Consider the following 26,731-nt stretch of genomic DNA (forward strand, 5'->3'; position numbering starts at 1 on the left):
AGACGGCTTCCCGCGCCTCCCCTGCAATGACACGGCGACCCCCTAGGGGGCGTGCCCCACAGTTTGGGAACATCTGCTTTAAAAAATATTAAGTTGGTTTTGTGTGTTTAACTATTATAGATTCATTAACCGCAATCTAAAAAATTTGAGAAATAAGAAGTCACACTCAAAAAAATGAACTTAGGGGGTTATTACATTAACAAAAGAATATCATGTACTTTAAAAACAATAATTTCATGTTTCAAACGAAAACGTGATAAAATCATGTTGGATAAACAAGATAAAAAAGAGGTATTGCACTCTAAAAGGCAATAGCTATTATTATGAACTATAAAATGAATTCATAAAACTTAACTTTTATGAAATTTAATCATGTTCAGAAAACATGATTCATTTCAGTCAGACTGATCTTGTGCTGAAGACGACTAGCGAGATCACGGACGATCACGCGAGATCATTGGAAATCACACGAGATCACGCGAGATAATCGTTTTGCGTGCCGGGAAAACAGCGACAGCATTGTGCACATATCACGTTTCTATGTAATTTATGTACTCAAGTCAGAAATTAATCAGCCTTTCTCTACCATTTGCTCAATTTTCTGCTTGTTCCATGCTTGTGTCAAAACATGTTTTAACAAAATAATTTTATGTTTCAAAGGCAAACGTGATAAAATCATGTCAGATAAACATAAAATTTAAGAACCTGGCGTTAATAAAATGAATTCAAGTTGAGACAACGTGGTTCAATTTAGTCAGAGTGATCTCCCGCCGAAGAGGGTCTAGCGAGATCAGGAGATCGCGCGAGATGCTAGCGAGATTACATTAAACTACATATGTTTGTGCAAATCTAGGAACGCGCACTCTAAAAGGCAATACCTATTCTTAAATTATGTTTGTATGCGTCGTGTTGATGCATTTTGACGTGGTTCACCCCCGACCCCGAGGTAATTTTCCGCAGCAACACGCAAACTTCCCGGTTCACCCTGTGCGTTATAGTTCCCCATGACACCGTTTAGGATTTGTTGCTACGCGTTTGTGCAGTGTGAAGGAAGGAAAAGGAGACCAGCTGCGAAATGAGCTGCAGGTGATCAGTTTGTGTGATCGGCAACAAGAGACCGTGATCGGCGATCACCGATCATACACTTTTTCACGGGAATTGGCAGATTATGATCGGTGGCCGATCGATCGGCACACCGCTAAATTTAACACTAAGCTTAACAAGAATAGGCTACTAGTTTGGTTATCCATTTTCCGAGCTGGGTAGTAGTGGTTACATTTACTTGAGTAACATTTTTGGGGGTCACTGTACTTTTTTAAAACTTTTATTAATAATAGCAAAAAGTCAATAATTGCACCTAATAACCTAATAGGTAACGCTACTTATACTTGAGTAGATTGACTTTGCATAAAGAAATAGATTTCATTGATTGGAAACATTAGATTCTTAGACTGCGGCAACATATGAGCAGACGTTTTTACAAAGGTCAAAGATCTATCAGCAAAATTCCTCCAGAGCCTCTGATTGTTACTGTTTTTGCAGAGTTTGCCAGAGTAGAAAGTGGGATCTCTCCTGTTGCATTCAAGGGTGAAGAGGACTCATTGACAAAGCATTTCCCAAAATTCTGGACCAGTTTAACAGAAAGGTGAGCATTCTGTCATGATTTTGTTTATGTGCACACATGCACATGAGTCTTCTTCACACCTGTACAAATAAACTTCATGCTGGACAAAACCAGTTGTGTTTTGTAAGCAGGTTGGAAAATTACAGTTTCTCCTTTAATTGTACAACCATCAACATTCTGACCTGTCTTAGTCAGACAACAAATAAGGGTGAACAATTATTCTAGGCCACTTATTTTGAAAAAATGTGATTTAGTTTGGCCTGGGGTCTTTCTGCATGGAGTTTGCATGTTCTCCCTGTGCATGGTGGGTTCTCTCCGGGTTCTCCGGTTTCCTTCCACAGTCCAAAAACATGACTGTCAGGTTAATTGGCCTCTCTAAATTGGCCCAAGGTGTGAGTGTGTGCATGGTTGTCTCTGTGTTGCCCTGCGACAGACTGGAAACCTGTCCAGGGTGTACCCCGCCTCTCACCCTGAAGGTTAGCTGGAGATAGGCACCAGCACCTGCTGACCCCATTAAGGGACAAGGGTGTACAGAAAATGGATGGATGGATGGTGATTTAGTTTCTTCAGAATATGCTTGTGCTTACTTTTATTGTTTTTTTCTACTTGTAGACCAAAGATGTTGTTGCCATAAGGCCTGCTAACCTGGGAGGTCTCTCAGTTTTCCTTGACAATGATGGAGGAGAGTTCTACAATGTCTCTTGTATGTATTATAATTCTGTTTGTCAGAGGTTGTGCATAAGAAAATCAAAACTTTCACTTCATTCTTTTTTAAATTTGTACTTTTCTTATTATCCACAGGATTCAGATGCCATGGCAGACTTCATCCAGGTTCCTGTGCGGTTATTGACTGTTATGTTATGCTTAGTATATCATTTTGTTAAAATAAAACATTGAATCTTGTAAATTTAAAATCTGTGCCTGTGGTAGGCTGAACTATTTTGAAGTTTCTTGTTACTAATTAAACACTGACATAAAAGGTTTTGTTTAAACTATCAATTGAAACTAGCTTAAATGGATGTTCAAATGGGTTGCCATATGCCAAGAATTTATACCTTTTGTAGTAAAGTGCCTGCACTGCACATGATAAAGAAAATGGATAACAATTTTGAAAATACAGTTCTGTTGTACCCTTTCTAATTGTTGGGTGTTCTTTCTACCCTCTCACCCAATGCAGCCTTAAAACGCTTAATTTAGTAGCACTTAAAAATATGTCTTTGAATTAACGTAATTCTATCATGGGAAGAATTTCCACACGATTAAATAGTTTTCTTTCAGCATGAAGCATGTTTGTTGAGCTAACATAATTTTCATGGGTTGGATCAACTTAAGTAGTGCAAAAGTATCACTGTAAAATAAGTTGGTTTCAACTACATTTGCATTCATCTTAATCAAGTAAAGTCAATTATTTGGTCCAAAACATTGCAAATTCGTTGGCCTGGCTCTATTAAATTACATTGGGTCCAACTAAAGCAAATGAGTTGAATCAACCTCAAAAGTTAAGTTGAGTCAACACATTTGCTTTAAATTGGAGTAACCTTAATAAATTAAGTTGAACCAACACATTTGCATTAAATTGGAGTAACAGAATTACATAGTGCTGAAACAAGGCAAAGTAATCAGGTGGAAATCCTTTCCATGATTTTTTTTAATGTTAATCCAAAGAGTTATTTTTTTCAGTGCAGCTGCTTTTTCGACAGTGAAAACATTTGATCATTTCACACCAACACATTTCCTGAGATTGACAAAATTTCCATTTCAATTTAAAATTTCAACACTGAGTGAGAACACATTAATCCTAAAGAAAAACAATTCCAAACAAAAGTGGAATTGTGCAAAAGTGCAAGACTGTTAGGGATAAGTAAATCAGGGCAGCAATCAGGATCCCAACCCTGATTTTCAGAACACAAGTAAAAATTTCCAGATTTAGTTCATCTGATCCCATTACCATTGGAAGCTGCAGTAGGTGCACTGCAACTCGTGACTGTATACTGCATATAAAAAGTTTTTACAATTATTACAATGTCCAGATAGTATAAGATACTCTGTGAAAAAAAAAATCTAGCTCCTCTGCCTCCTGTTACAGTCACCGTATATCTGCCATCTACTCTCCTCATTGCTCTGATTGGTTGTTTCTGAATGGGAGAAGTGTATTTCTACAGATGGCACACGGATTATCTGTCTGATGTTATCCTGGCATGACATAGTGCTAAAAAAGATATGTGAAAAACACTTTTATATATAAAAGTTACATACTGCAGCTTTAATGTTGCAAAAAGTGTCTTTTGATATATATTTATAAACAAAAGTTAGACTTCTTTTTTTTTTTTAGTAAAATACAGACCTTTCTGCAACCAATTACAAAAATCTAGCCCTGATTGCACTATGTATGTACAGTCAATGAGCATATCAAACAAAACAGGTACCCCCCCAATACAAACCCAGTGGTAATAATAGGTCTTAATTGTGGGCAGATCTTAAGAGTCTTTATGATACTGTGCTTTCTCTGCTTCTTCTGTGACGGTGTAGCAGAAGTGCGAGACTTTCATAAATCTCTCGGTACCTCAGCCCGTACAGGCAAGGAGCAAATGCTCTGGGAAGCAGCATGAAAACATTAGCGTTGACCGTGCTGATCCACACGCGGAGATCCTGACTCATGTTTTTCTCCTGAAAGATGTAGATCTCCAAGGCAAAAACTAAGCCGGGGGCAAAGTAGAGCAGCAGCAGAACACCATGGACCAGCACTGTGACCCGAGCCCTGGAGAAGCGGCTGTGCCAAATTCCCTGCGTCCTTGTCACCATGTAAAGCCGGATGTAGCAGTAAAAAATTAGAAAAGTGCAGATCACTGCTGATACAAAAAAGTACATTTCGATATCCCCCATGTTCTTGACCTTAAAGAAACCGAAGGAGAGGAGAGTCAGACACATGGTGACTTTGTTGTTAGGAATCTCATCCTTCATCATCATCATCATCAAGGTGAATGGATAAATGGCGCACAGCAACCAAACCACCCCTAGTATGCTGCTGGTCCGGGCAGGCGAGAGAAGGTTGTGGTACTGGAGAGGCCAGCGGACGGCGGTAAAGGTGTCGATCACCATGAGAGTCACAGTGATGATGGCACAGCTGGAGGCCGTGACAAGGAGAGCCGTGGACAGCTGACAAACAAACCAGGGTATCTCTGCTCTCACAGCATTCCCAATCAATGTGACCAAGTTGAGGATGAGGAAGATTATGTCTGCAACCAGGGTGTTGGCCACCAGCAGGTAGCGGGTCTCCCTACGCAAAGCAGGGGACATAAAAATGCACACCAGCAGAATGGGGTTGGCTATGAATGTGGCAAAAGTGATGATGACAGCGGGGATCCAAAACAGTTGGAGTTGCCAGCGCTCCATGGTTTCAATCCAGTCCTTTGTGAGGTTAGAAATCAGCAGGTGAGATGATGTCATTGTGATTTTGCGTCGAAGAGGAAGCAAAGATGGATGATTTATGTTGCTCTGTACTTTGTCCGGCACTGTGCTGCGAAAGGAAAAGTACCATAAGTTACTATAAGGAGAGAGCAGGCTCTTTAGTATATGAGCATGTAATAAACCAGATCCATTGCATAAGCAACATTTTTAATCATAAAACATGTAGTGGTCAAATTAAGCTATTTAATATATGTAGCATCCCAGTTAGAACGACCCATGTTTGTAAATGAATGTTTCATTTTATAATTTGAGCCCATACTGTTCAAATGTAAGGGCTCAGTTTAGAGTTCATGAACTCTAAACTTATTATTTATGATTTGTAAAATAAATCTGTCTGAAAAATATTTCCACAAAATAAATTATGAAAAATTTTGTTTCTTCACTCTTAGGAATGTATAATACTTTTACATTTTAGGCAGCAGATCCTGTCCATTATTCCTAAATGGAGAATTGCTGCATGCATGTTGACAGTGGTTGAACTTGCTACTTTTATCACTGCTTTTTTTTTTTTTTTTCCAGTTGATGTTTTCTGGATATCTGATTGCACTATTTACATCTGCTGATTTTTTTTTCATCTCCATAGCAACATATCTAAATTTCCCTGGACAGATTAGGAGGTGGGAGTTACTAATGTTTTTCCATCCAGACAACAAAGCTATGGATTTGTTGCAATATATTGTGATACAGTGGTGAATTCCAGTTTCAACAGGTATATTTTAAAGATGAAAATCAGTCTAAGCTATATCTAAATGGTTTGTAGACATTCAGGCAAGGTTTTTATGTCACATATAAAACTCTGGGAGTGAAATCTGGGCTACCATAACCCTATATGGTAGAGTTTGTTAAAACTTACTGAAATATATTTGTCCTTTGATGTTTTTGTGACGTAAAAGTCCTTCTAAAAAAAATAGCATATTGTGATAAAGTTCATTATTTTCCATAATGTAAGGATAAAAATTAAACTGTCATATATTTTAGATTCATTGCACACCAACTGAAATATTTCAGGTCTTTTATTGTTTTAATACTGATGATTTTTGCATACAGCTCATGAAAACCCAAAATTCCTATCTCAAAAAATTTGCATATCATGAAAAGGTTCTCTGAACGAGCAATTAACCTCATCATCTGAATCAATAAAGTAACTCTAAACACCTGCAAAAGATTCCTGAGGACTTTAAAAACTCCCAGCCTGGTTCATTACTCAAAACCGCAATCATGGGTAAGACTGCTGACCTGACTGCTGTCCAGAAGGCCATCATTGACGCCCTCAAGCAAGAGGGTGAGAAACAGAAAGACATTTTTGAATGAATAGGCTGTTCCCAGAGTACTGTATCAAGGCACCTCAGTGGAAAGTCTGTGGGAAGGAAAACGTGTGGCAGAAAACGCTGCACAACGAGAAGAGGTGACCGGACCCTGAGGAAGATTGTGGAGAAGGGCCGATTCCAGACCTTGGGGGACCTACGGAAGCAGTTGACTGAGTCTGGAGTAGAAACAGGAAGGAAATGCCAAAATGCCAGAAGTCCAGTGTCAAGTACCCACAGTCAGTGATGGTCTGGGGAGCCATGTCAGCTACTGGTGTTGTTCCACTGTGTTTTATCAAGGGCTCCTGATATCTAGCAGCAGCTATCAGGAGATTTTGGAGCACTTCATGCTCCATCTGGTGAAAAGCTTTATGGAGATGAAGATTTCATTTTTCAGCACGACATGGCACCTGCTCACAGTGCCAAAACCACTGGTAAATGGTTTACTGACCATGGTATTACTGTGCTCAATTGGCCTGCCAACTCTCCTGACCTGAACCCCATAGAGAATCTTTGGGATATTGTGAAGAGAAAGTTGAGAGACGCAAGACCTGACACTCTGGATGAGCTTAAGGCCGCAATCGAAGCACCTCAGCAGGCTGATTGCCTCCATGCCACGCCGCATTGAAGCAGTCATTTCTGCAAAAGGATTCCCGACCAAGTATTGAGTGCATAACCGAACATAATTATTTGAAGGTTGACTTTTTTGGTATTAAAACACTTTTCTTTTATTGGTCGGATGAAATATGTACATTTTTTGAGATAGGAATTTTGGGTTTTCATGAGCTGTATGCCAAAATCATCAGTATTAAAACAATAACAGACCTGAAATATTTCATTTAGTGTGCAACGAATCTAAAATATCTGACAGTTTAATTTTTATCATTACATTATGGAAAATAATGAACTTTATTACAATATGCTAATTTTTTTTTAGAAGGACCTGTATACTCGCAAATGAACGAGGTAATTAGTCCAAGTTTGTCGTTTATTGAATGTTCAGAAACTACAGCGGCTGTAATGAGCCACAGCAAATGTAAACAAAGGTGAAACAACCCGAACAGACGATCAACTCAAAACCACTCCTACCTTTTTACTCTCCGTCTCTTTGACGTTTAAGCACACCCGTTGCCGTGGCAACCGCCTGCGCCCCGCAAGCCGAGCAGAGATTACGTTAAAAACATAACATTCAGTCCGTTACGATATCAGGTTTCCAGGCTTAATATTTATTTCTAGATTATTAATAAGCCTCTCATGAACACAGCGGTGGTTGAGTAGATAATTTAAAGTCCTGCTCTGCTCGTCAGTCGGTCTTTGAGTCGCCATTTTTTTTTCTTTGTTAATGAAACCGAAACGCATAGAATTGCGCAACACTTTGTTGAAATAATAATTACTGAGATTATTCATTTTAACACGCTACGTTGATTTTTTTTTTTATAACATTCTTTTTTAATGAAGCTACAAACGTTTAGGATCTTAGTGAATATTTTTTGATAAGCCTGTCAGAAGAGGAAGTGCTGGTCTCAGCGTCCTGGCGGCGTTCAGTTTGTCACCTGCCGAGATCGACTCAAAACCTTTACGCGATCGACCGGTCGATTGCGATCGACGTATTATTGGGCACCCCTGATCTAGAGGAACATGTAAATAGAACGTCAATGTTGTTTACACTTATACTTCAGAAAATATAACTATCTTGTCATATCTACTCTATTTTTGTGGTATGCCGTTTTCATCTACACACTGGCAAATTACATCAACGTGAAAAGATGTTCAATATTTAATTTTAACTCATCGAATGCAGTGAAAGATATTTATTCATATTTTAACTATTTGTTAATGGGTAGTTTTATCAATGCTTTCTGCCATAACACGGCCTTTGAGAGCATTCATGATCTGAATCTGGCCCCAAATCAAAATGAGTTTGATACTCCTGGTCTATGTAAACATTTGGTTTAAATATTTTATATTTTTGACATCTAAAAAGGGTGCTTAGATGAACATTAGAAGAATTGTTTAAGCCAAGTCTTACCAGCAAAAAAGAAGAGCATCTGACCTCAAACTAAAATACTCTAAATGACTAACATCACAAATTTTGCTACAGCATATTATATGATTGGGGAGTTGATGTCAATCTTCTTTTATTTTGTAATTTTATGTTTTTTAAGTATTTGATGTACAGTATATCTAAGACTGCTGTGTGGGAACAAAGGTTAATAAAGTTACAATCTATCCAACTATATACAGTATTTGGATATCCAACTAATGAGACATTTTATGAATATAAGACATATTTCTGCAATCTGTAGTATAATAACTAAGATATTCTGACTGCACTGAATAATCTCTGTAATACAAGCAACACACAGACATGCAGCCTCTATACGAGTATGAAGTTCTGACTGATGCATACTGAACTGGTAAATCTTGTTTTATAAAAAGTAACATAAAGTGGAAACAATACACAACTAGTAAAACTTGAACACTTACTCTCATTTTAGGATAAAATGTGTATTATTCACACCTGCACTTCAGAAAATACAGCTATCTTGTGATATTGATATTGCAGATGAACTTCATCAGGTGGGATCTATAAAATTCTCCTGTCTCACTCATGACCTGTTTCCTGAATGATGTTAATACAATTTTGCAGCAATGGAAGCTTAATGGTTGAAGTAGGTTACATAACTTTAAATATTTCACCACGTTGGCACGGATGAATATGGAAATGAGCAATCCAAACTTCCTGCCAGCATACAATTCTAGGTTGATTATTAGTGACTCTACTTTTAAAATAGAAAGAAAACAAAACCATAAAAAAGGTTCTTAAAAATTAAAGCATAATTAAGTTGATTTCAATTACTGCTTAAGTAATTTATTTAATAGGGCAATACTTATGATGAATACATTTTAAAGGTTCAAAGAGTATAAATACCACCACAGCACAGATAGATTTGACACAAACTGAACTGGATAAAATTCAGTCCTGGCAATAACAAACCATGATATTTTATTGATTGAATGAAGGTATCTTACCTTATTTCTAAGAGAAAATGCTGCTTGTGCTGCACAAATCAATGATAGTCCATCGTACAATGTCTCTCACACGCTGCCTCCATCTCTTAGATTCTTTGTTGACTCAGTGATGAGAGATGCAAAAAGCCACGGCCACTTGTTGGTGACATAGTAACAGGATGGAGCTTTTGCTTATGCTGTTTTTTTTTTTCCTTTTTTTTCTTCTCATCTTTAAGCTTTTAATCTGATTTGGACCTTTTTTTTTTTTTTTTTTTTACATTATTTCATTGCAGAATAGCAAAAATCCACTTTGGTTTAATTAAAGATCAAAAGACAGCAAATTGCACCATCCACATCTGATGCTTTGTAAGTGAGTTAAGGTCACTCTGACGTTATCACACTTCAGCCTAATGACGCCACCTAAACAAATACAAAAATTAGTTCCTCATCAGCAGACTGAGGAACAACAAATCCATGTTTGGTTATAATAATACTCTTTGATGGTATGAAGAGACAGAAGAGGCAATAAAAACTAAAGGATTTCATTTATTAAATTAGATGCATGAATTTACTGATAACTGCCATTTATTCTTCTCACGCTTCCCTTTAATTCATTATTTTTTCGTCTTCTTATTGTATCCACTTTTCCCTCTGGATTCCTCCTCCTCCTCATCATCATCATCCTCCTCCTCATCGTCACTATACGATTCAATGCTGCCATACTCGAAATCTTCCTCCTTCCACTCTCTTGCCAAGAGTTTCTGAAACACATCATACTCCTCAGGCGACGCCTGGACAACATCTGCGATGAACGTCCCCTCGTCCACATTAAGGATTCTGTCCAGTTTGGGGTTAATCAAAGTAGTCTGTCCTTTCTTGTCTGGGGTCTGGTACAAGCCTCGCCGCTCCAGGAATGTATGCCGACAGCGCACATCGTCTAGGCTGAAACGAAACAACCTACACTTCACCATCTCGGCTTGTTTGACACCCATTCTGAAGTAAACGTACTGTGGAGAGAGTATTTGATGGATGCAGTTAGGAAGAACAAGAAACAAATAAAAAAATAATAATAATCAGAGAATACATGAAATATATCTACAGTATATAAAGTAATTCGATGAGTGTGGTACAACCCTTATTATTAGTAGCTTGCTTATTTGATTATATAGTAAAAGGCTGCTATTAACCATTGCAATATTTCCATGTAGAGAAGTCACTTCACAGCAATCCAAAAAACAACATTGTAGCCACCAGGGGGAGCCACCACTGTTGCATCAAAGATGTGGGTTAAGACAAAGTGCAACATACAGGCCTGGGCAAAATTTTTGGTGCCCCTCTGTTATTGGCCAAAAAACCCTCAATGACCACTGAAATTACTTGAAACTAACAAAAGCATTTTACTGAAAGTTAACGGGAGAGGGGACAGGTCGTAAAATTGACTTTTGAGCTTGAGTGTTGCTTTGATTCTTTCTTGCGAAAAGCTTAAATCTCTTGCGGCATCCATTCACTCGTGCCTAAATATTTGCTTTCACAAAGCGCTGCCTATTTCCACAAAGCTCCTCCTGCCACCGAGCACTCTGCCCCCTGCACTTCTCCACTGAACTCCTCTGGACGAGCAGCAGTAGCAATTAGCAAACACCTGGTGAAACTGTGCATCTGCTGATCTTATCACACAAGCCACGTCTCAGTTCAGCATTCGTATTTTAAATGGCATAACAGAAAGAGCAGGAGCCAATTTCAAGAGCTCAAATTATGATGTCAAATTCTTTTAAGTTATGGCATATATATACAATATTTTTTTATAACAAGTAAAGGTAACATAGTTACTTGATTATGCTATAAAATGACACCATGAGTCTGGTAAATACACAGTACCATCTCTTTATTAAGCATAATAAAGAGAACCTCTATTATTATGCACAGAAATGGTACCATGGTATGTTATTAACCAATGAAAATCAGATATTATTTTTGAATTGTGGTTCAAAAGAATAATATAAAAACATAAACCAATAAAACAGGCCTAGACAAAAATGATTGTACTTGTAAAAAGAAATTGAAAATTATTTCTTATTACATATTATTACATGTTAAATGAAATATATCTACAGTATATAAAGTAATTTGATGAGTGTGGTGCAACCCTTATTATTAGTAGCTTGCTTATTTGATTATAAGCAAGCTACTGGGCACTAGATTTCCAGTCGGACGACTAAGAACAACGTACCACCATGGTACGTTGTTCAGGCAGACTGACTCTAATCGGTCAGTCTGCCTATTTAAAGGATGACAAGTAGCATCTGTGCTGTTTGGTGACATGGTTTTTACCACACCTAAAATGGACATTTTCATGTATTATTTTTGTTAGTTTCAAGTTATTTCAGTGACCGTTGTGGCCTTTTTGTTCAATAACAGAGACCATTAATAAAAAGTTACCAACAGTTTTGTCTGTTGTGTATGAAAGCGGGCTGTTAAATACACTAATAATCAAACTTGGACAATCTGTAAGAGAAATTGGGATCAAGGTTGGTAGTAGGTGGGTGTGGTCTTAACAGAAAGTGGGCTGCTGAAGTAAGTTCTTTTTAGAGATCTTTACAATATTAACCCCATTTGTTTCACTTCTTTACTTACTGACCTGAAACTTGTACTCTAGCTGGTCCAGGTCCTGCAACACCACTGCAGGACTATCTCTGAGGATTTCTGCCACCTGCTGGGTGGTAAACAGACACTTCTCTCTGAGGAACTGCACCACAGATTTTACAGACTTCACCGGCACGGTTAAGATCTTTGGGTAGTGGGACACGGTTCTCTGAAGACTCCCTACAGGAGAGACGACGAGACATTTCGGTTTATAAGTACCAAACCTTGTAAATATATATAGGGTAAGGTAAGGTGAGGTAATTTTATTTCTAGACCACATTTTCAGCAACAAGGCAATTCAAAGTGCTTTATATAAATCTCTTGAATTTTTTCACATTTGTACCATATTATGATCACAAACTTCAATGTATATATTTTTTTAAGATTTGATGTAATACACCATTACAACATAGTTCAAGTAGTATGTATGTATTTATTTATTTTACAGTTAATCATTTGAATATTTACCCATATTTGATCAAAAATAATCTCACCTTCAACAAAACCCAGCTGCCGCAGGTGGCTTATCCGTTGCTGAAGCTGCATTTCCTTGACCTTATAGAGCTCTGGACATTTGTCCAGAAGTTTATGCACAGTGGTGGGGTTGAACCCCAGGACAAACAGTACTGACAGCGTTGATAAGACGTGTTTGGCAGCATTCCCCCCTTTCAACCTGGACACACTGTCATACAATTGTTCTGCCTGGTACTCTGTGAATCCCATGTCAAGAAAAGACCTCAGAGACAGCTCGGGAGAGTTTCTTTTGTTGCGTTGCAATAGGGAAGAGGTCTGATCTGAAACGGAGCAAAGTAGTCTGCAGCTGAGGCTCAAAGGTAGATTAGATGTTTTAAGCGTCTTAAACTGGACTGGGATGGAAGTGTAGGAGGGAACATAGTTTAGTTTTTGTCGAAGAACCTGTGGAGGAAAAAATAAAACGTGCGAAGGTTATAGCAATTTCATTAGCTGCATGTCGGAGCTTTAAGGACTTTTAAACAATACTTCTGAGTTATTTGGATCAATTAATCACATACTCCAAAATCCAAATTAAATTATAATAAAGTACATCATGTCAAAAACCATTTCAACTCACCTGCAGCACAACAACACGGGTCCCCATGGTGGTACGTTGTTCTTAGTCGTCCGACTGGAAATCTAGTGCCCAGGCAACGTTCCGGTGAGTTAATTCACATTGTGCAATAATTCGATTCTTTAGTGCACAACCTGCTCTCAAGAACCCGGGTTCTTCTCAAATTAAAATACAGAATTAATATTGAATCCGTGGATAATGAAGAACAAATCCTCTTAAAAAATGTTGTTTGGTGTGTGTTTTAAGTTCAAAGTTCAGTTTGGTACTTGTTTTGATGGAGGGTTCTTCAGGGGGCAAATGGATGATGGGCATAATAGGATGAATTGAGGATGTTTTGTGTCTTTTGCAGGCAACGGGAGGTATAGCTCCATGATGGACCGCCAACCTGTCCATGGTGCACCGTGTTTATTGTCCATTGACTGCTGGAGAAATGTACTGGGCTCTTACAACCCTGTAAAGGGGTATAGACAACTGATGAATGGATGGATGGGAAAAGTAGGTGTTATCCAAGGTGAGTTGTTGCCAAGTACTGTTCTTTTAGCAAATGCCAAACTCTCATCAATTAAATAGCTAAATAGATGGGCATCATTCCAGAGAACACATCTCCACTTCTCTAAAGTCCAGTGACTATGCACTTCTGAGACTTTGCATTGTACCTGGTGACAAAAGACTTGGATGCAGCTGCTTGGCCATCAAAACCTATTCCCCAAAGTAATCTACACATTTTTCCTGAGCCAGTTTTATGAACCGGCTCTTCCTGAGCTTCTAATGTTCCCATTGCTTCTAGTTTGTTATTATCCCACCAATGGTTGACTGAGTAATATGTAATGGAGACAAAAATAACTTTTTTGCACATTTGGTATGCTATCAAAGCTGGAATTCCCTGAACTACTGAAAGCGACACATCATTTCTTTGTAGCAGTGTTTTGCATGGGTGAGAAAATACCTATGGTAATTATAGCGTAAAATTTACAGGTTTGCATATTATATTTCATCACTACACCCAGATAAAACTCAGTTTCTGATTATAAAACAGCTGTTTATGATTGTTCAGTGTCCTACACTTCATAGTCAATTCTGATTCACTTTACAACTTCAGTTACACTTAATATTGTTTGGTATTTTTACAAAATTCTGTTAGTTATTGAAATAAACATGACAGATTTGTTAAGAATTATAAGGAGTCTAAGGCACACTTAGGCAATTTATGAAAAATCAGAAGGAATGTGTTTTATGGAAAAACATTTATTGATGCTTAAAAATAAATATAAAAAGTGTTTGTATGTTTTATACGCAATTAAAAATATCTAAACATCAAGATTAAAATTCGGATTAAAAAGTCGCAATTCAAAAAATAAATTAATGAAAAAATGGAAAACTAGGAAACTATCCACACAATGCTACATGCATTTCTTTGCAAACATGAAAAAAAAAAAAAACCAAAACAAATTTGGAACAAGAAAACAAAAAAAGCAAAAAAGGTTTGACTTCTTTTGTTAATTTCTTCTTCCCCATAATGGATCATAAAATATCACTGGAGGAAAATTGCGATGAGCCAATGATTAAAAAAATTGTTTACTAAAAAAGCCTCTAAAAAAACTTAAAATTTGATCTCCTGTACAAAATAGATTTCCCTTCTAAAAGCTTATTTCTTGTTTTGTAACTTAGATCTTCATATTACAAAATGTGAGACAGACTATTAAGATTTCTGCTGCTTCAGGTTTAGTCTTCAATCCCGCAAAAGGTATTTTTGGAGCTCAGTTTCCAGGGCCGCCATTGACTGATTTTCATCCTCATCTTCCTCCGACAGAGTCTCATCGCCACAATCTGGGAACAAGCTCCGTCCCGCGTATGCAGTGGGACTTGGCTCCTGATTCTGTGGCGAACCTGGTAGAAGAAGAGAATGACTCTGTACATTAGAGGTTGGCAGATCAATGTAAGTCTACGCTTGATGCCGAGGAGTACTTACAGAGGCTCCGAGATGCAGGAACCACCTCAGTCCAGCTGTATTCGGCCAGGGAAATGGGCTGGCTGATCCACGGCTGCAACAGAAGCTGGTCTAAAGTCATCCTCTTTGCGGGATTAGAGTGCAGCAGGCCTTGCAAAACACCGTGCAGCTCTGGGGTGGCAAACAGAAAATTTGCATAACTGATTTGTAAGAAGACAGAGCTAATAAACTGCGGCACAGAACATCATTGTACCTGGAGACAGGGGGAATGGAGGCTGAAGTTTGGCATCAAGGATTTCACCCACGTCACAGAACGGGTTCTCACTGAACAGCAGAGTGTAGAGCAAAACCCCCAGAGACCACATCTCCAGCTCTGGTCCCTCATAGCTGGGACAGGAGCACAATCATCAGATTAACAGTGTTTAGCTTCAGGGCTTTTAGCTGAACAAGGGGAGTTTTCTTAACACTGCATGGCTTCCACAAACATTGTAAAGTTTAATGGGTCATGAAGGGTTTTATTTAACTGCATGCTGACCTACATTTTGCATAGAACATGCAAAATGTTTAAAGAAAGATGATCAGAAGAACACTCCCTTTAACCTGATACCTCTAATTCTGTAATTAATTCACAAACTTATCTAATCAATTTGAATTACGCAAAGAAAGAGTTTAAGTGTTGTAGTTTAGCCAGAAGTTATATTTAATATTTAGACAAACATTTCTCAAGCAGGAAGCACCTCAGTACACCATTTAATACATACTGTGCTGTAAATTATATCATTTTTGTGGTCCTTGATAGGTCCTAATGTGATTTAATCATTAGTTTTCTGATAAAACAGTATGTTAGCTCTTATACTACACAAAGTGCCACACAGTTTAACTTTTCAGTGGTGCTGAGAGTTAAATGAGGAATAAAATAAAACCTGGTGCAATTTTAAAGGGTTCTGTGTACCAAGCCATTAAAATAGCTTTTCTGGATCTTATCTTTTATCACTTGCTTTGCTCTTGGGCTGCCACTTACAAATATTGTAGAAACTATATGCAGCAGAGGCTTATAGCAGAACTAAAATAAAAAAAAATACTTATGGTGCCTTCAAAAAGTACTCTTACCTTTCAAAAGTTTGCATTTTTCACTTTTTGTCACAGAGTGTAATGCATTTCACTGAGATTTATGTGAGAGACCAGTAAAATGCAGCAAATAATTGTGAGGTGGAAGGAAAACAATATCTGGGGTTTAAATTTGGGTTGGGCAATATGGACTGAAAATGTGATGAAATGTGGTGGCATTTATTGCAACAATCATAATAGTGACAAATATCTTTTAAAACAAATCCTTCCCGTTGTCTATAAATGTGTCACTGCTATAAAAAAATGCCATCTAAAAAATGACCAAATATGCTCCTTTTGCACAGCAGATACATTAAGTAATATTATTTTTTTTATATTGATTGATTGTCTTTTTTAACAGTAAAAACAAAATGCTTAAGCAGCAAAAATAACAAGCCTGCGTTAAAATGGTCACATCATTATCTTTTGTGTTCATATTTCTGCTACATTGCATTGAATAAACCTATGTTTGTGGCTCCAATGTGTCAAATGTGAATAAGTTTTACAAATGTACATTTCATACTACTTCTCCTTGCAAAGGTGTTCAAATATTTTAAACTTTTGGCAGAACTGGAACCTATTTTAAAAAGCACACATGATTCATTTTTCACAAGGGTGAAACACTCACGCATTTCCCCGAAGCACCTCTGGGGAGCAGTACTCCAACGTGCCGCAAAAATTATAGAACAGCTTCCCAGGAGACAGAATGGCTGCAGAGCCAAAATCTATCAATCGGATGTGAAAGCACTTATCAATGATGACGTTTTCATCTTTTATGTCTCTGTGAATGATGTTCTTTGCCCTCAAGTAGAAAACAGCTGCCACAATCTGAGGGAAAAAAAAAAAAAAAAGTAGTTTGGATCAATAAAACACTTCATCTCACCTTGCACCATCGCCATCGCTGGTCATTCTTATACCTGTCTAAAGATGTAGCTGGCCAGGGGCTCGTCCAGTCTTGGTTGCATGTCTATGAATTCAAAAAGATCCAAACCGTCTCCATGTTTCTCCATCACCATCTGGAAATAGCTTCCATTCTCAAACACCTCTGCTACCTGGAGGCAGACACACACAAAGACAAACACATACACCCATAAGAGGGATCAGCGAGGTTTTTCCTTATGCATAAAGGAACCTGATTGATTTACGTGTTCTGTGACATCAACGTTACCTTGACAATGTTATGGTGTTGAACTCTGGTCAATATGGCAATCTCCTGGCTCACTCTTCCCAACATGGGGTCATCTACCCAGCAGTCGCTCATTATTCTTGATTTGCTAATAAACTTCACAATTACCTGGAAATTTTTCATATAGGAAAAAAAAAAATCTACATATAGATTTATGATTACATCATATTTACCACAGTTCTACGTAAAACCAAAGATTCATACTTCTTGTCCATCACAGCGTCTTATTGCCTTCCAGACAAACCCAAATGCTCCTTTCCCCACAGATTTGATTGGCTGGTATTCTTCTTCAAACTGCCCGTCACAAGCTCGAGAATGCTCCAGATCCAGAGTGGAGCGCAGCGCTTCTCCTTGACCGGCCTCGCCAGACCTCTGATGGACAGAACATAATAAAACAAACCATGTTTCAGAAAGCTACCAGGATCTACAATGACTCCTCTTTTCCTCGTCACTCACTGTTTTCTGACAGAAGACTTAAAGTTCCACAAGTATGAAAAGTTTCTATAGGAAACTTGTTGGCTGTATATTTTTTTAAACAAGGAAATACTGAATTAATTGTTCAGTTTCACCACTTTTATTGAAAATTATTCATTTTTAAGTCTTGTTTTAACATTTGAAGTGCTCTGTGTGTGCATGGACGTACATTCTATGTTTATTATGCGTTTTATACATTTTCGATGGACTTTGCTTTGTTTTTTTTTTTCTGGCAAAGTAAAATTTCCATTTTACTTAGACATCCAAGTATCTTTGTAACTAAAATGAAACTCTCAGCTGGAACTCACCTTTCCTGGGCTAGCTCCTGAATGGTTGTGAAGTGAAGGCTCAGTTCGCAATAGCGCCCCCTGCTGGTTTGATCTTTTAATCCACACGCAGAACATGAAGCTTCCATCAGAGAGGTTAGTCCTGCAAATGTCACACTGCACATCTAGTGGAGAGGAGAGGGACAGTAAACGTCAGTCCTGCTGTTATGTTGTTAATCATAATAAGGAAAACTGACATGCAGTGAAACTTTGTTACCAACCTACTCTTGTGCCGTCTCTGTGGTATCCACTTCCTACAAATTGTCCCTCTAGGACCTGCGTAATGTTTGAGGTCACCACTTGTCCATTCGCCGTCTGTTTTTTCGGTGTTGATGTGGCGGGCATGTCGGTCAAACTATTTGCTTGTTCTGCACACTCTTGGCTATTGCCTTTAGGAATCAAAGAGAGCGCTCCCCACTGATCCTGCTCTTCGCTCAAACCGAGCTCGGCCTTCACCGCAGCACCGGCGGCCTCCACTTTCTGGTCCGACTCTGCCACACCTGGAGAAGGCGTCCGTAGAAGTTCTGCTGTATCACCAGTGTACTCTCGCATGCTGAGCACCTCCACGTCGTCGCTCAGATCCAGCTCCGCTAGAACGCGGGTCACAGCATCTCCGTTGCAGTCGATGTCCACAAAGCAGCTGGCTGAGTCCAACAGAGGAGCTGAATTAGACTCATTCACCGGGGCAGCATCACGACAAAGACGGCCAGCGAACTTGTCAGAGAAACCAGACGATGATCTGAAAAATTAAATTCAAAAGCAAAGTTGTATTTTATTTTCTACTGTTCTCTTATGCAAAGAGTGAATCTATAGGTTTTTGTAAATGCATCATTGGCACATTCTAATGACCTGCTGTCCAATGAAATGATCTCAAAGCTCGACTCTTGGAGGACCGCGGCGCGTGAGCGATGATCTTTTCTCGTCTCATTACAGCTGCCACCTGCTCTCTCATCCTGTACAGGCGTGTCTGCAAAATATTTCACAATATCATTAAGTTTTCGCTTGTTTTCCTAAACTTTGACAAATGCTGACAAAACATGGTCAAGTTAAAAAAAAAAAAAAATTTAAAAAGCGAAGGTGAACTTAAATAGTACCTGGTGTAATCTTGATCGCAGGTGCAATATTCTGCTGAATCACATTGAGCAGCTGCTCGTCTCTGTTCTGGTTGGACGGCTCAGTGGAAATCAAGCAGCAGGTGTCTTCATCTGGAGTTTCCACCCAGGCGAACGTCTTAAGGAGAGCCTGGGTGGAATCTGCACAATCCAGCGTGTTACAGCCGGGAGCCGCCCGGGCTGCTTCCTCAATCAGCTCTGCAGTATTATTGGCCCTGCAAACACATTTTATTTACTCTGTTTATTAAGTTGAGAAAGAAGAAGAAAACTTAAGTTCAAATCTAACAAAAAACAAGTTGATACACTGCCTTACAAATATTGATAATTCTTGGGCTTTTTCGTATTTTGTCAGGATATAAACATTAAGTCTAGATTTAAAGGTGTGGGGAAAAAAATTCAAAAACAAAACTTGGATCTGGTATTGATACTACATATGGATATACTTTGACAAAGTAAGTTTTATGAGAAAAAACTTTTATAACCATTTGTAACAAGCTGAAAATTGAAAGCAATTTATAACTTTTCTTCCACTTTACATTTATGAACTGCTTTATGATTGTCTATTACATAAAATCCAAACAAAATGAATTACATTTTGTTCAATATATTGAGTTTGTCAATATATTCTGTTCATTCATGTTGATGCCACTTGATGTTATTAGCTAGTCTGTGTAAAATTGATAGAAATCCCTTTGAAAGAGCAACAATCTGCGAAATTGTGGTTTATAAAAAGAGTTACTTCCTCTATTGTTTTGGGAACCTATGTAGATGCAGTTGGTACATTTTTTGCTGCCATGTTTGTGGAAGATCTTACATTTTTTAAACAAAAATGTAGTCAATCTTAAGGTACCATTAGATTACCTCAACAAAGCATAAATGATGAAAATCAAAGTGTGATTGCAACCCTTGCAGAGTAACTTACAACCTGCAATCATTTCACAGTAATATTGGCAGAGATTAGGGGTGTAGTGATACAAGAATCTCACGATACGATACACGATATTCTGCTCATGACAATATATATTGCGATATTCATCAAACGATACAATTCAATACACTTTTGCAATTTTCTGAAAGATTTTAGAGGGACAGAGTGATTTTGGTGACATTTTGTGACTGTTATAGAGTTGGATTGAATTAATTTAACTGAAAACTGATTAAAAGCACCAACTACACAATACCTGGCTCTGGTTGGACATGGACACAGACTTAAAGTTGACAGCTGGACAAAATGAATCAGAGAAGTGGTGAGAAAACATGTTTCTTTTAATTGAAACAGTGCAAACTGTAGCTTACATGTAAATAAAGTGCACCAAGTACCCTGCTCTAAATAGTTTGATACCTTTTTAACCTTGACACTTAACATCTGAAGGAATCACTAAACCTGGTTACCTAATCACTCTCCCGGTGAAGCAAGCAGTGAGTGAGCAAAGTGACAGTTGGATGTTACGATATTTGCGGATGAATATCGATTTTTTTCCAGGAAAGAAAATATCAATATACATCGCAAAATCGATATTATAACACAGCCCTAACAGACATGCCATTCATTTAGACTCAAAAACAGCAAAAACAGACTACTATTGAAAAGATACCAGTGACATTATTTGTCCAATACAAAAAAAAACCTTTCATGAGGAAATAGGTATATAATATACGATAACTTACATGACCAAATGTGTGGAGGTAACTGCAGGAAGAGAGAATGTCGACGTGGCACTGCCTTGATTCTCCAGCCTGGAGCTTGTTCCAGTAAAGATCCTGCCTCTTCCTGAGGAACTTCTTTTCAGGATAGCCTGCTGCACCATTCCCATGTCTCCAGCCACCAAGGACGAAGGATCTGAGATGAAAAAAAAACAAACCCAAACACCTAAATGATCCACATTGCAAAACATACGGCATGTAGAAATAATCCTGCTGGAAAAGGCGAATATCAAACCAGAAATTTTCAGAAAAAGAGAAGTGCTCACCATCATTTTCTGATATTTTGGACACAGCTGGACTTTTGTCCAGCTCTACGCGAGTGTCAGAAACAGCGCCAGCCTTTTTCCCCGCGCCAGTCATCCATTCATAGAAACCGGGCATCAGAAAAGCAGCACTCTGTTGACAAAAAGGGACACAAATTAGAGCTGGTCTGAGAAGCAGCAGTGCTGGACTGGTAAGTTTGACTAACCTTTCCTAGAAGCTCGTCCTTGCTGTACCCAAACAATCTGAGGGCCAGATGGTTGTGAATGCTGAAGATTGAGCCATCTGGCCACAGGAGCAGAAGACCGCTCAACGGAGCGAACGCCCAGACAGTTGCAGAGTATTCTGCCGTTGGTGTGGGAGAGGAGACGGTGTGGTCAAATCCATCTTCTGTAAAAGATCCAAAAGACAAAACTAAGGTTTTTATCAGGTTGGTGGTTTCAAGAATCACATGCAGTTTGTCTCACTAAAATAAAGATATACTTATGTGCATATAAGAATAAAATAAACAAGACAATTCATGTGGTCTTAATAAAAATAAATAAATAAAACAAATTGTTAGGCCTGTCACGATAACAAATTTTGCTGAGCGATTGTCTAAATTATTGCAATAAACGATAATATTGTTTCAAGACCTTTTGACACTGATTTAATGGAAATGACTAATAATGCATGTGATTTCCTGCCATAGATAGATACACTTTATTTTTAAAAGAACACATAACACTGGAACTGATAAACTAAATAAACAAAACAACCAAAAACAAAAACAAAATAGATTATCAGTCTCCATTAACAAAAAAACATACTTGAATGAAAACTAAACAACATAAAGCCAAAGTGGAAATAAATACTGCATTCAAAAAGAGTGCAGATTATGAAGTCTGTATAATATATTACCCTTTAATAATCACTAAATTTAGATAGAGAAGATGGACACTCCCACTACTGATGCAATAGTTCACGCAATACGATTTTTTGCCCCTATTTTCCCCTTACAACAATCTTAGATCGTTGGCCGATCTAAGATTGTAGCTGGTGATTTCGTAACCGTGTAGTGTGTTACGGTGGATAGTCGTGGACGCTTTAAATCAGGGGTTTTCCCTTCCCCGAAGCGTTAACGCTGAATATGACAGGTAGCCAATCAGAAAGCGGGGATTCACCTCCGTGATTTCTGAGGGGAAATTACGGAGGGGAATCCCAAACAGCTGACACGGAGCAACACGAAGTCCAGCGGACATTGGAGATGATATGTGGAAACAACATTAATATTTATTCAACATTTCGTGCAAAGAATATAGAAATTACAAGGGGAGGAGTTGGAGCCAAATTGCTACCGCAGTTGATAAACCCGGTATGTTTTCAGCTGTTCTTCGTTAACGTGACATAAATGGGTTATAATGATTTTCATTCAGTCAGGACTTTACGCTGACTCTAGCCACATGCATAACAGGTAGATTCTAGTAAAGCATTGATTAATGCCTGGCTTTAAAATTAGTTAACTGGACTTGTAGCCATTATTTTGTGCCCATGTGGCTGGACACCACACAGCACGACGAACCCGATCGAACCGTTATACCTAGGATTTCTGTTGGCTAATGTGTCTCAGGTTTTGAAAATTGGCTGACAGCAGGCCGACAACTCCTGTAGTGTGAGATGGACATTACACTAAGGAGATGAGGAAGGGGGGGTCAGTGGAGAGCACCGGAGCTGAGCCTTTTTTCATTCAGTGTCATCAACAGAAAGAAAAAAAAGGCAGGAAGAGACAATAAAGCCGATAATTAAAATGAAGTCGATAGGTTTAATTTATCGTGCGATTAACTGATTTATTGTTTATGCGTCAGGCCTACTAATTGTAGCTCACAATCTTTTTAAATTGGTGCTTCTGGATGGCATAGAAAGGCATTGGTTATTACTGACTTAAAACATTTTGTAACACTTCAGTATTCATAACTTATGGATATAAATAATCAAAGAAATGCTCAACTGTCACTTGTAATTTAGTTTAATTATATTTTTTGTGGAAACCTTTTATGACACCCAATTTCCAATTACTTTGATTCACTCCATTTGAATCAAAGTAAATATTCCATAAGAGTCATATTCCATTCGACTCTTATGGAATATAACAGAACACATCTAATCAAACCAAACTGCCTCTGAGCATCCTTTATGCTGGTAGGAATTATCTATTGTAGCCATAAAAACACATTTCCCTTCAGCAGACTTATAGATTATAGAACATTAGATTGCTGGTTGTCAAATGGAGCACATAAGATTACCCGCCGGCAGGTACGAAACAACCAAAGATACAAATGTACAGAATGGCAAAGGTTCGAAACACTGACTGAGGATTTGTAACCATCATTACAATGAAAAAATAAAATAAATGCATCTTGCAACTACTATTTGTTTCTCTAGGAGTGTGCTGAATTGTTTCAGCTCGTTAAAGCTTTTTGACTTAATGCGTGATTTAACAACCGTTTCTTTCATTTTTCCTGTTATATCACGACGATAAAATTCTGGTGATTTTAACGCTGCAATATTTATAAATATTGCAGCGTATTTATAAATTTATAAATATAAATATTTATAAATATTTGTAAATATTTATAACCAACCTGGAGACTGCTCTTTAGTTAGAGCTTCTTCAACGTTACTATGATCTGAAAGTCTCATGTTGCTCACAGGAGAAATGAGACGGGAGCCGTCTCTTGACAAGGTGCCGCCGTTGTTGTGGTGGTACTGGGGTTTTCCACACAGCGCAGCCCCCTGGAGTTTCACATAGAGAGGGACAGATGCACCTCCTGTGCTTTTCCCACACACCTTCTGAACCCTCAGCATCTGAAAGAAAGGGAGAAAATGCGGTCATAATCAGACTAATGAAATGCTAAAGCTAAAAAATATTTGAGGTAAACTAGCTAGGTACTGGAATTTTTATAAAAAGTGTCAGAAAAGGGAGATGTCATGAGGTAAATTGTGTCGTCCGCTTACTTTGGGCAATGCATGACTGTAGACGGGGATTTGTAAAGATGGGATAAGCTCCTTTACAGACACTCCTTTCAGCTCCTCAGGGTTGTGATATCCATGGAGACAAGCAAACGCCAAGTCACAGCTTAGTATCAAGCCCTTAAAATGACATCAAATATGCAGCAGGCATCAGATATTTATATAGACCATGAAAAGACACATAATCCCCTTTTCTGCGCTGTCTGACATTAAATCAAAGCTATTTTTTTATGCTGAGGTCAGGTATGTTTACTAAAATGATTTCCATGTATTAAATGCTAGAACCATAATATTTACTTTCTTTAAATTCAGAGGTTTAGATACACTTTCAAACAATCTGGGAAATCCCAAATGATGATGTCATGACTTTGTGAGCTTCTGATATGTTGATTCACAACATCTGAATTAAAAACTGGACGAACTTAGTCTGAGTCATTAAATCAGACTAAAAATAGAGTTCTGTATCTTTCTGTGCAGTAGAGGTATGCATCATATGAAGGTAATTTTTCCACGGTAAATATTGGTGTACTCACGTCTTGGGAGAAGGACACAAAGGAGGATATCCTCTCTACACATTCCATCATGACAAGCCGGTGGTCTTCATTTTCTGACTGCCTGTGGGTACACACCGATACTGGTACCTCTCCAGATAATGTCACAGCATCCACCTCAAAAACAAAATCACAAACGTCTAAAAAGGTACACATATATTTCACCAGGAGAGTAGACAATCATAGTTAATGGAGCACTAGACTGGTACAATACATTGAATCAGTTGTCACACAACATTCAAGTGGTCCATATTACCACGACAAAAGGACTGCCTGGATGCAATATTTGCAATTTCTCAAGGAGCTTGCATTCAAACTCAGCTTGCCAGTACTGTATTTTGCCAGTTGATTCATGTGCTTGATTCAAATTTAAGTGACCACGATGCTAAATCCCATGGGGACATTGTAAAGACAAAACATTATTATAACATTGTGTTTTCTTCATATGATGCGGCCCAGCTGACCACGTGATGAGCTATAAAACTCAGAAAACAATTTCAGTTTCATAGATTTCATACCACTTTTCCAGACACAATAGCAACAATTCCATCTGCAAGCTGATAATCTTCTTCCAGCGATTTTTCCAAAACTTGAGTTGTTTTCTTTAAGACAGAAGACAACTTCTTTCCAACTAGATCCTCAGTGGAGCATTCAAACAGTTTGGGCGCCTGGTCATTCGCTGATAAAATCTGTAAAAAAAAAGTGTATAAAGGACATAATTAAGTGGTTAGTTTCCAGATATGAGGAGATACTCAGTAAATGTAAGTGAATGCATGTACAGTACCTGAGTTGTTTTGTGGGAGACAACAAGAACAACTTTGTTAGGGTTGATGGCAGATGGATGTCCTGATAGAGCAAAGTCTCCAGAAATAACCAGACTGATGAAGCTTTCCTCAGATTCAGTGGAAGAATTTGAAAAGGAGTCAACAGAAACTTGGGAGCCAGGAAGTAAACAATGTTTTTTTGTTGCCACTGTAGTGCAAACATCCAAAGGCTCACCTGCAACACACAGTTATCCACTTTCCAATAAGAGCGCTAATTAGAAGTGCTTCAGTTTTTGGCTTAATTGGATTTCAAACATCCAGACTTGTCAAGACGACAGATGTAGAAATAAATCTTACCTGCAATGAAATCAGGATAATCGCGATGTTGCAAAGCAACAAAACTATTGCTGTTGCTCGGTGTCCGAGTACCTGGGAAGGACTTATTCAGGTCTAAATCATCCTTCCGCTGGTCGCAGGAGATGTCGGGTGGCACACAAATGGTATGTCCTTTGTCTCCCAAGCTCATGTATGATCTAATATCAGTCGACATTGCTTTTCATCATCTGTGGTGGAAAGTCAACAAACTGAGGCGGTTTTAATGGACACCCGAGCAGCTGGTGAAGTAGCCTTTACACCCACATCAACCTGAGTATGGCGGCTTGTATTTCCTCGTTGTTAGGAGGTAGTTTCAGTTGGTGTTAGTTGACAAGGTAACGGAGTCTGCGCTGAGATTTCTGGCTGCTAACTCCTATGCTAATGCTACTGCAAACACACCCACTGAACTCAGCTTTTGCTTTAGTTACTCGCTTCACCTGAAACGCCGCATTCTTAGACGAGGTTAGCGGAGTGTTGGCAAAGCGTCACGACCTTCCAGACGGTCACTCTTAGTTAAAAAACAGGCCTAGTTATTGTTACTGACAATACTAGGCCTGCTACAAGTCTGTACTCCCCCGAGTGTTATTTTTGGAAACCGCGGGTTTCAGGGAAAAGACGGATACCTTTCTTCTAGCCAATCGGAGCTCCTCGTGGCTATTGCAGAAATTCTATTGGATACTTTAACCGGAAAACCCGCCTTCACGGAATCGTTCTGACAAATCAAAGCTAAAATAAGCTAAAATAAAATAAAATATTTATGACTCAAACACATGCAATAA

The 26,731-nt window shown here is 38.4% G+C and overlaps 3 protein-coding genes and 1 long non-coding RNA gene across 4 annotated transcripts; 1 reads left to right on the plus strand and 3 right to left on the minus strand.

Annotated features, from left to right (window-relative positions):
* Nucleotides 1–653: 653 nt before the first annotated feature.
* LOC103148950 (uncharacterized) lies at nt 654–2,759 on the plus strand. The gene is made up of 4 exons (XR_477411.2): nt 654–946; nt 1,543–1,645; nt 2,237–2,327; nt 2,426–2,759. It is a non-coding gene; the product is annotated as an uncharacterized LOC103148950 (long non-coding RNA).
* Nucleotides 2,760–4,088: 1,329 nt separating this feature from the next.
* On the minus strand, nt 4,089–7,524 carry LOC103148975 (probable G-protein coupled receptor 148). The gene is made up of 2 exons (XM_007567988.2): nt 7,486–7,524; nt 4,089–5,141 (listed from the first exon to the last, which is right to left on the minus strand). Exon 2 carries the CDS (start codon nt 5,069–5,071, stop codon nt 4,112–4,114), a length of 960 nt encoding a protein of 319 aa, XP_007568050.2. The 5' UTR covers nt 5,072–5,141; nt 7,486–7,524; the 3' UTR covers nt 4,089–4,111.
* A 2,412-nt stretch (nt 7,525–9,936) lies between these two features.
* Nucleotides 9,937–13,248, minus strand: mterf4 (mitochondrial transcription termination factor 4). Its single transcript, XM_007567957.2, has 4 exons — nt 13,139–13,248; nt 12,543–12,963; nt 12,044–12,228; nt 9,937–10,415 (listed from the first exon to the last, which is right to left on the minus strand). Exons 1-4 carry the CDS (start codon nt 13,163–13,165, stop codon nt 10,023–10,025), a joined length of 1,026 nt encoding a protein of 341 aa, XP_007568019.1. The 5' UTR covers nt 13,166–13,248; the 3' UTR covers nt 9,937–10,022.
* Nucleotides 13,249–14,461: 1,213 nt separating this feature from the next.
* Nucleotides 14,462–26,562, minus strand: pask (PAS domain containing serine/threonine kinase). The gene is made up of 20 exons (XM_007567958.2): nt 25,935–26,562; nt 25,598–25,812; nt 25,332–25,502; nt 24,796–24,930; nt 24,248–24,382; nt 23,875–24,097; nt 21,462–21,643; nt 21,259–21,388; nt 20,957–21,128; nt 19,271–19,503; nt 19,026–19,143; nt 18,398–18,915; nt 18,159–18,301; nt 17,581–17,748; nt 17,359–17,484; nt 17,108–17,242; nt 16,819–17,018; nt 15,337–15,470; nt 15,105–15,254; nt 14,462–15,022 (listed from the first exon to the last, which is right to left on the minus strand). The coding sequence occupies exons 1-20, from the start codon at nt 26,125–26,127 to the stop codon at nt 14,865–14,867; spliced, it is 3,639 nt and encodes a 1,212-aa protein (XP_007568020.1). The 5' UTR covers nt 26,128–26,562; the 3' UTR covers nt 14,462–14,864.
* Nucleotides 26,563–26,731: the final 169 nt, after the last annotated feature.

The sequence above is a fragment of the Poecilia formosa genome, unplaced genomic scaffold (genome assembly GCF_000485575.1).
Source record: "Poecilia formosa unplaced genomic scaffold, Poecilia_formosa-5.1.2 Scaffold215, whole genome shotgun sequence".
NCBI classification, from domain to species: domain Eukaryota; kingdom Metazoa; phylum Chordata; class Actinopteri; order Cyprinodontiformes; family Poeciliidae; genus Poecilia; species Poecilia formosa.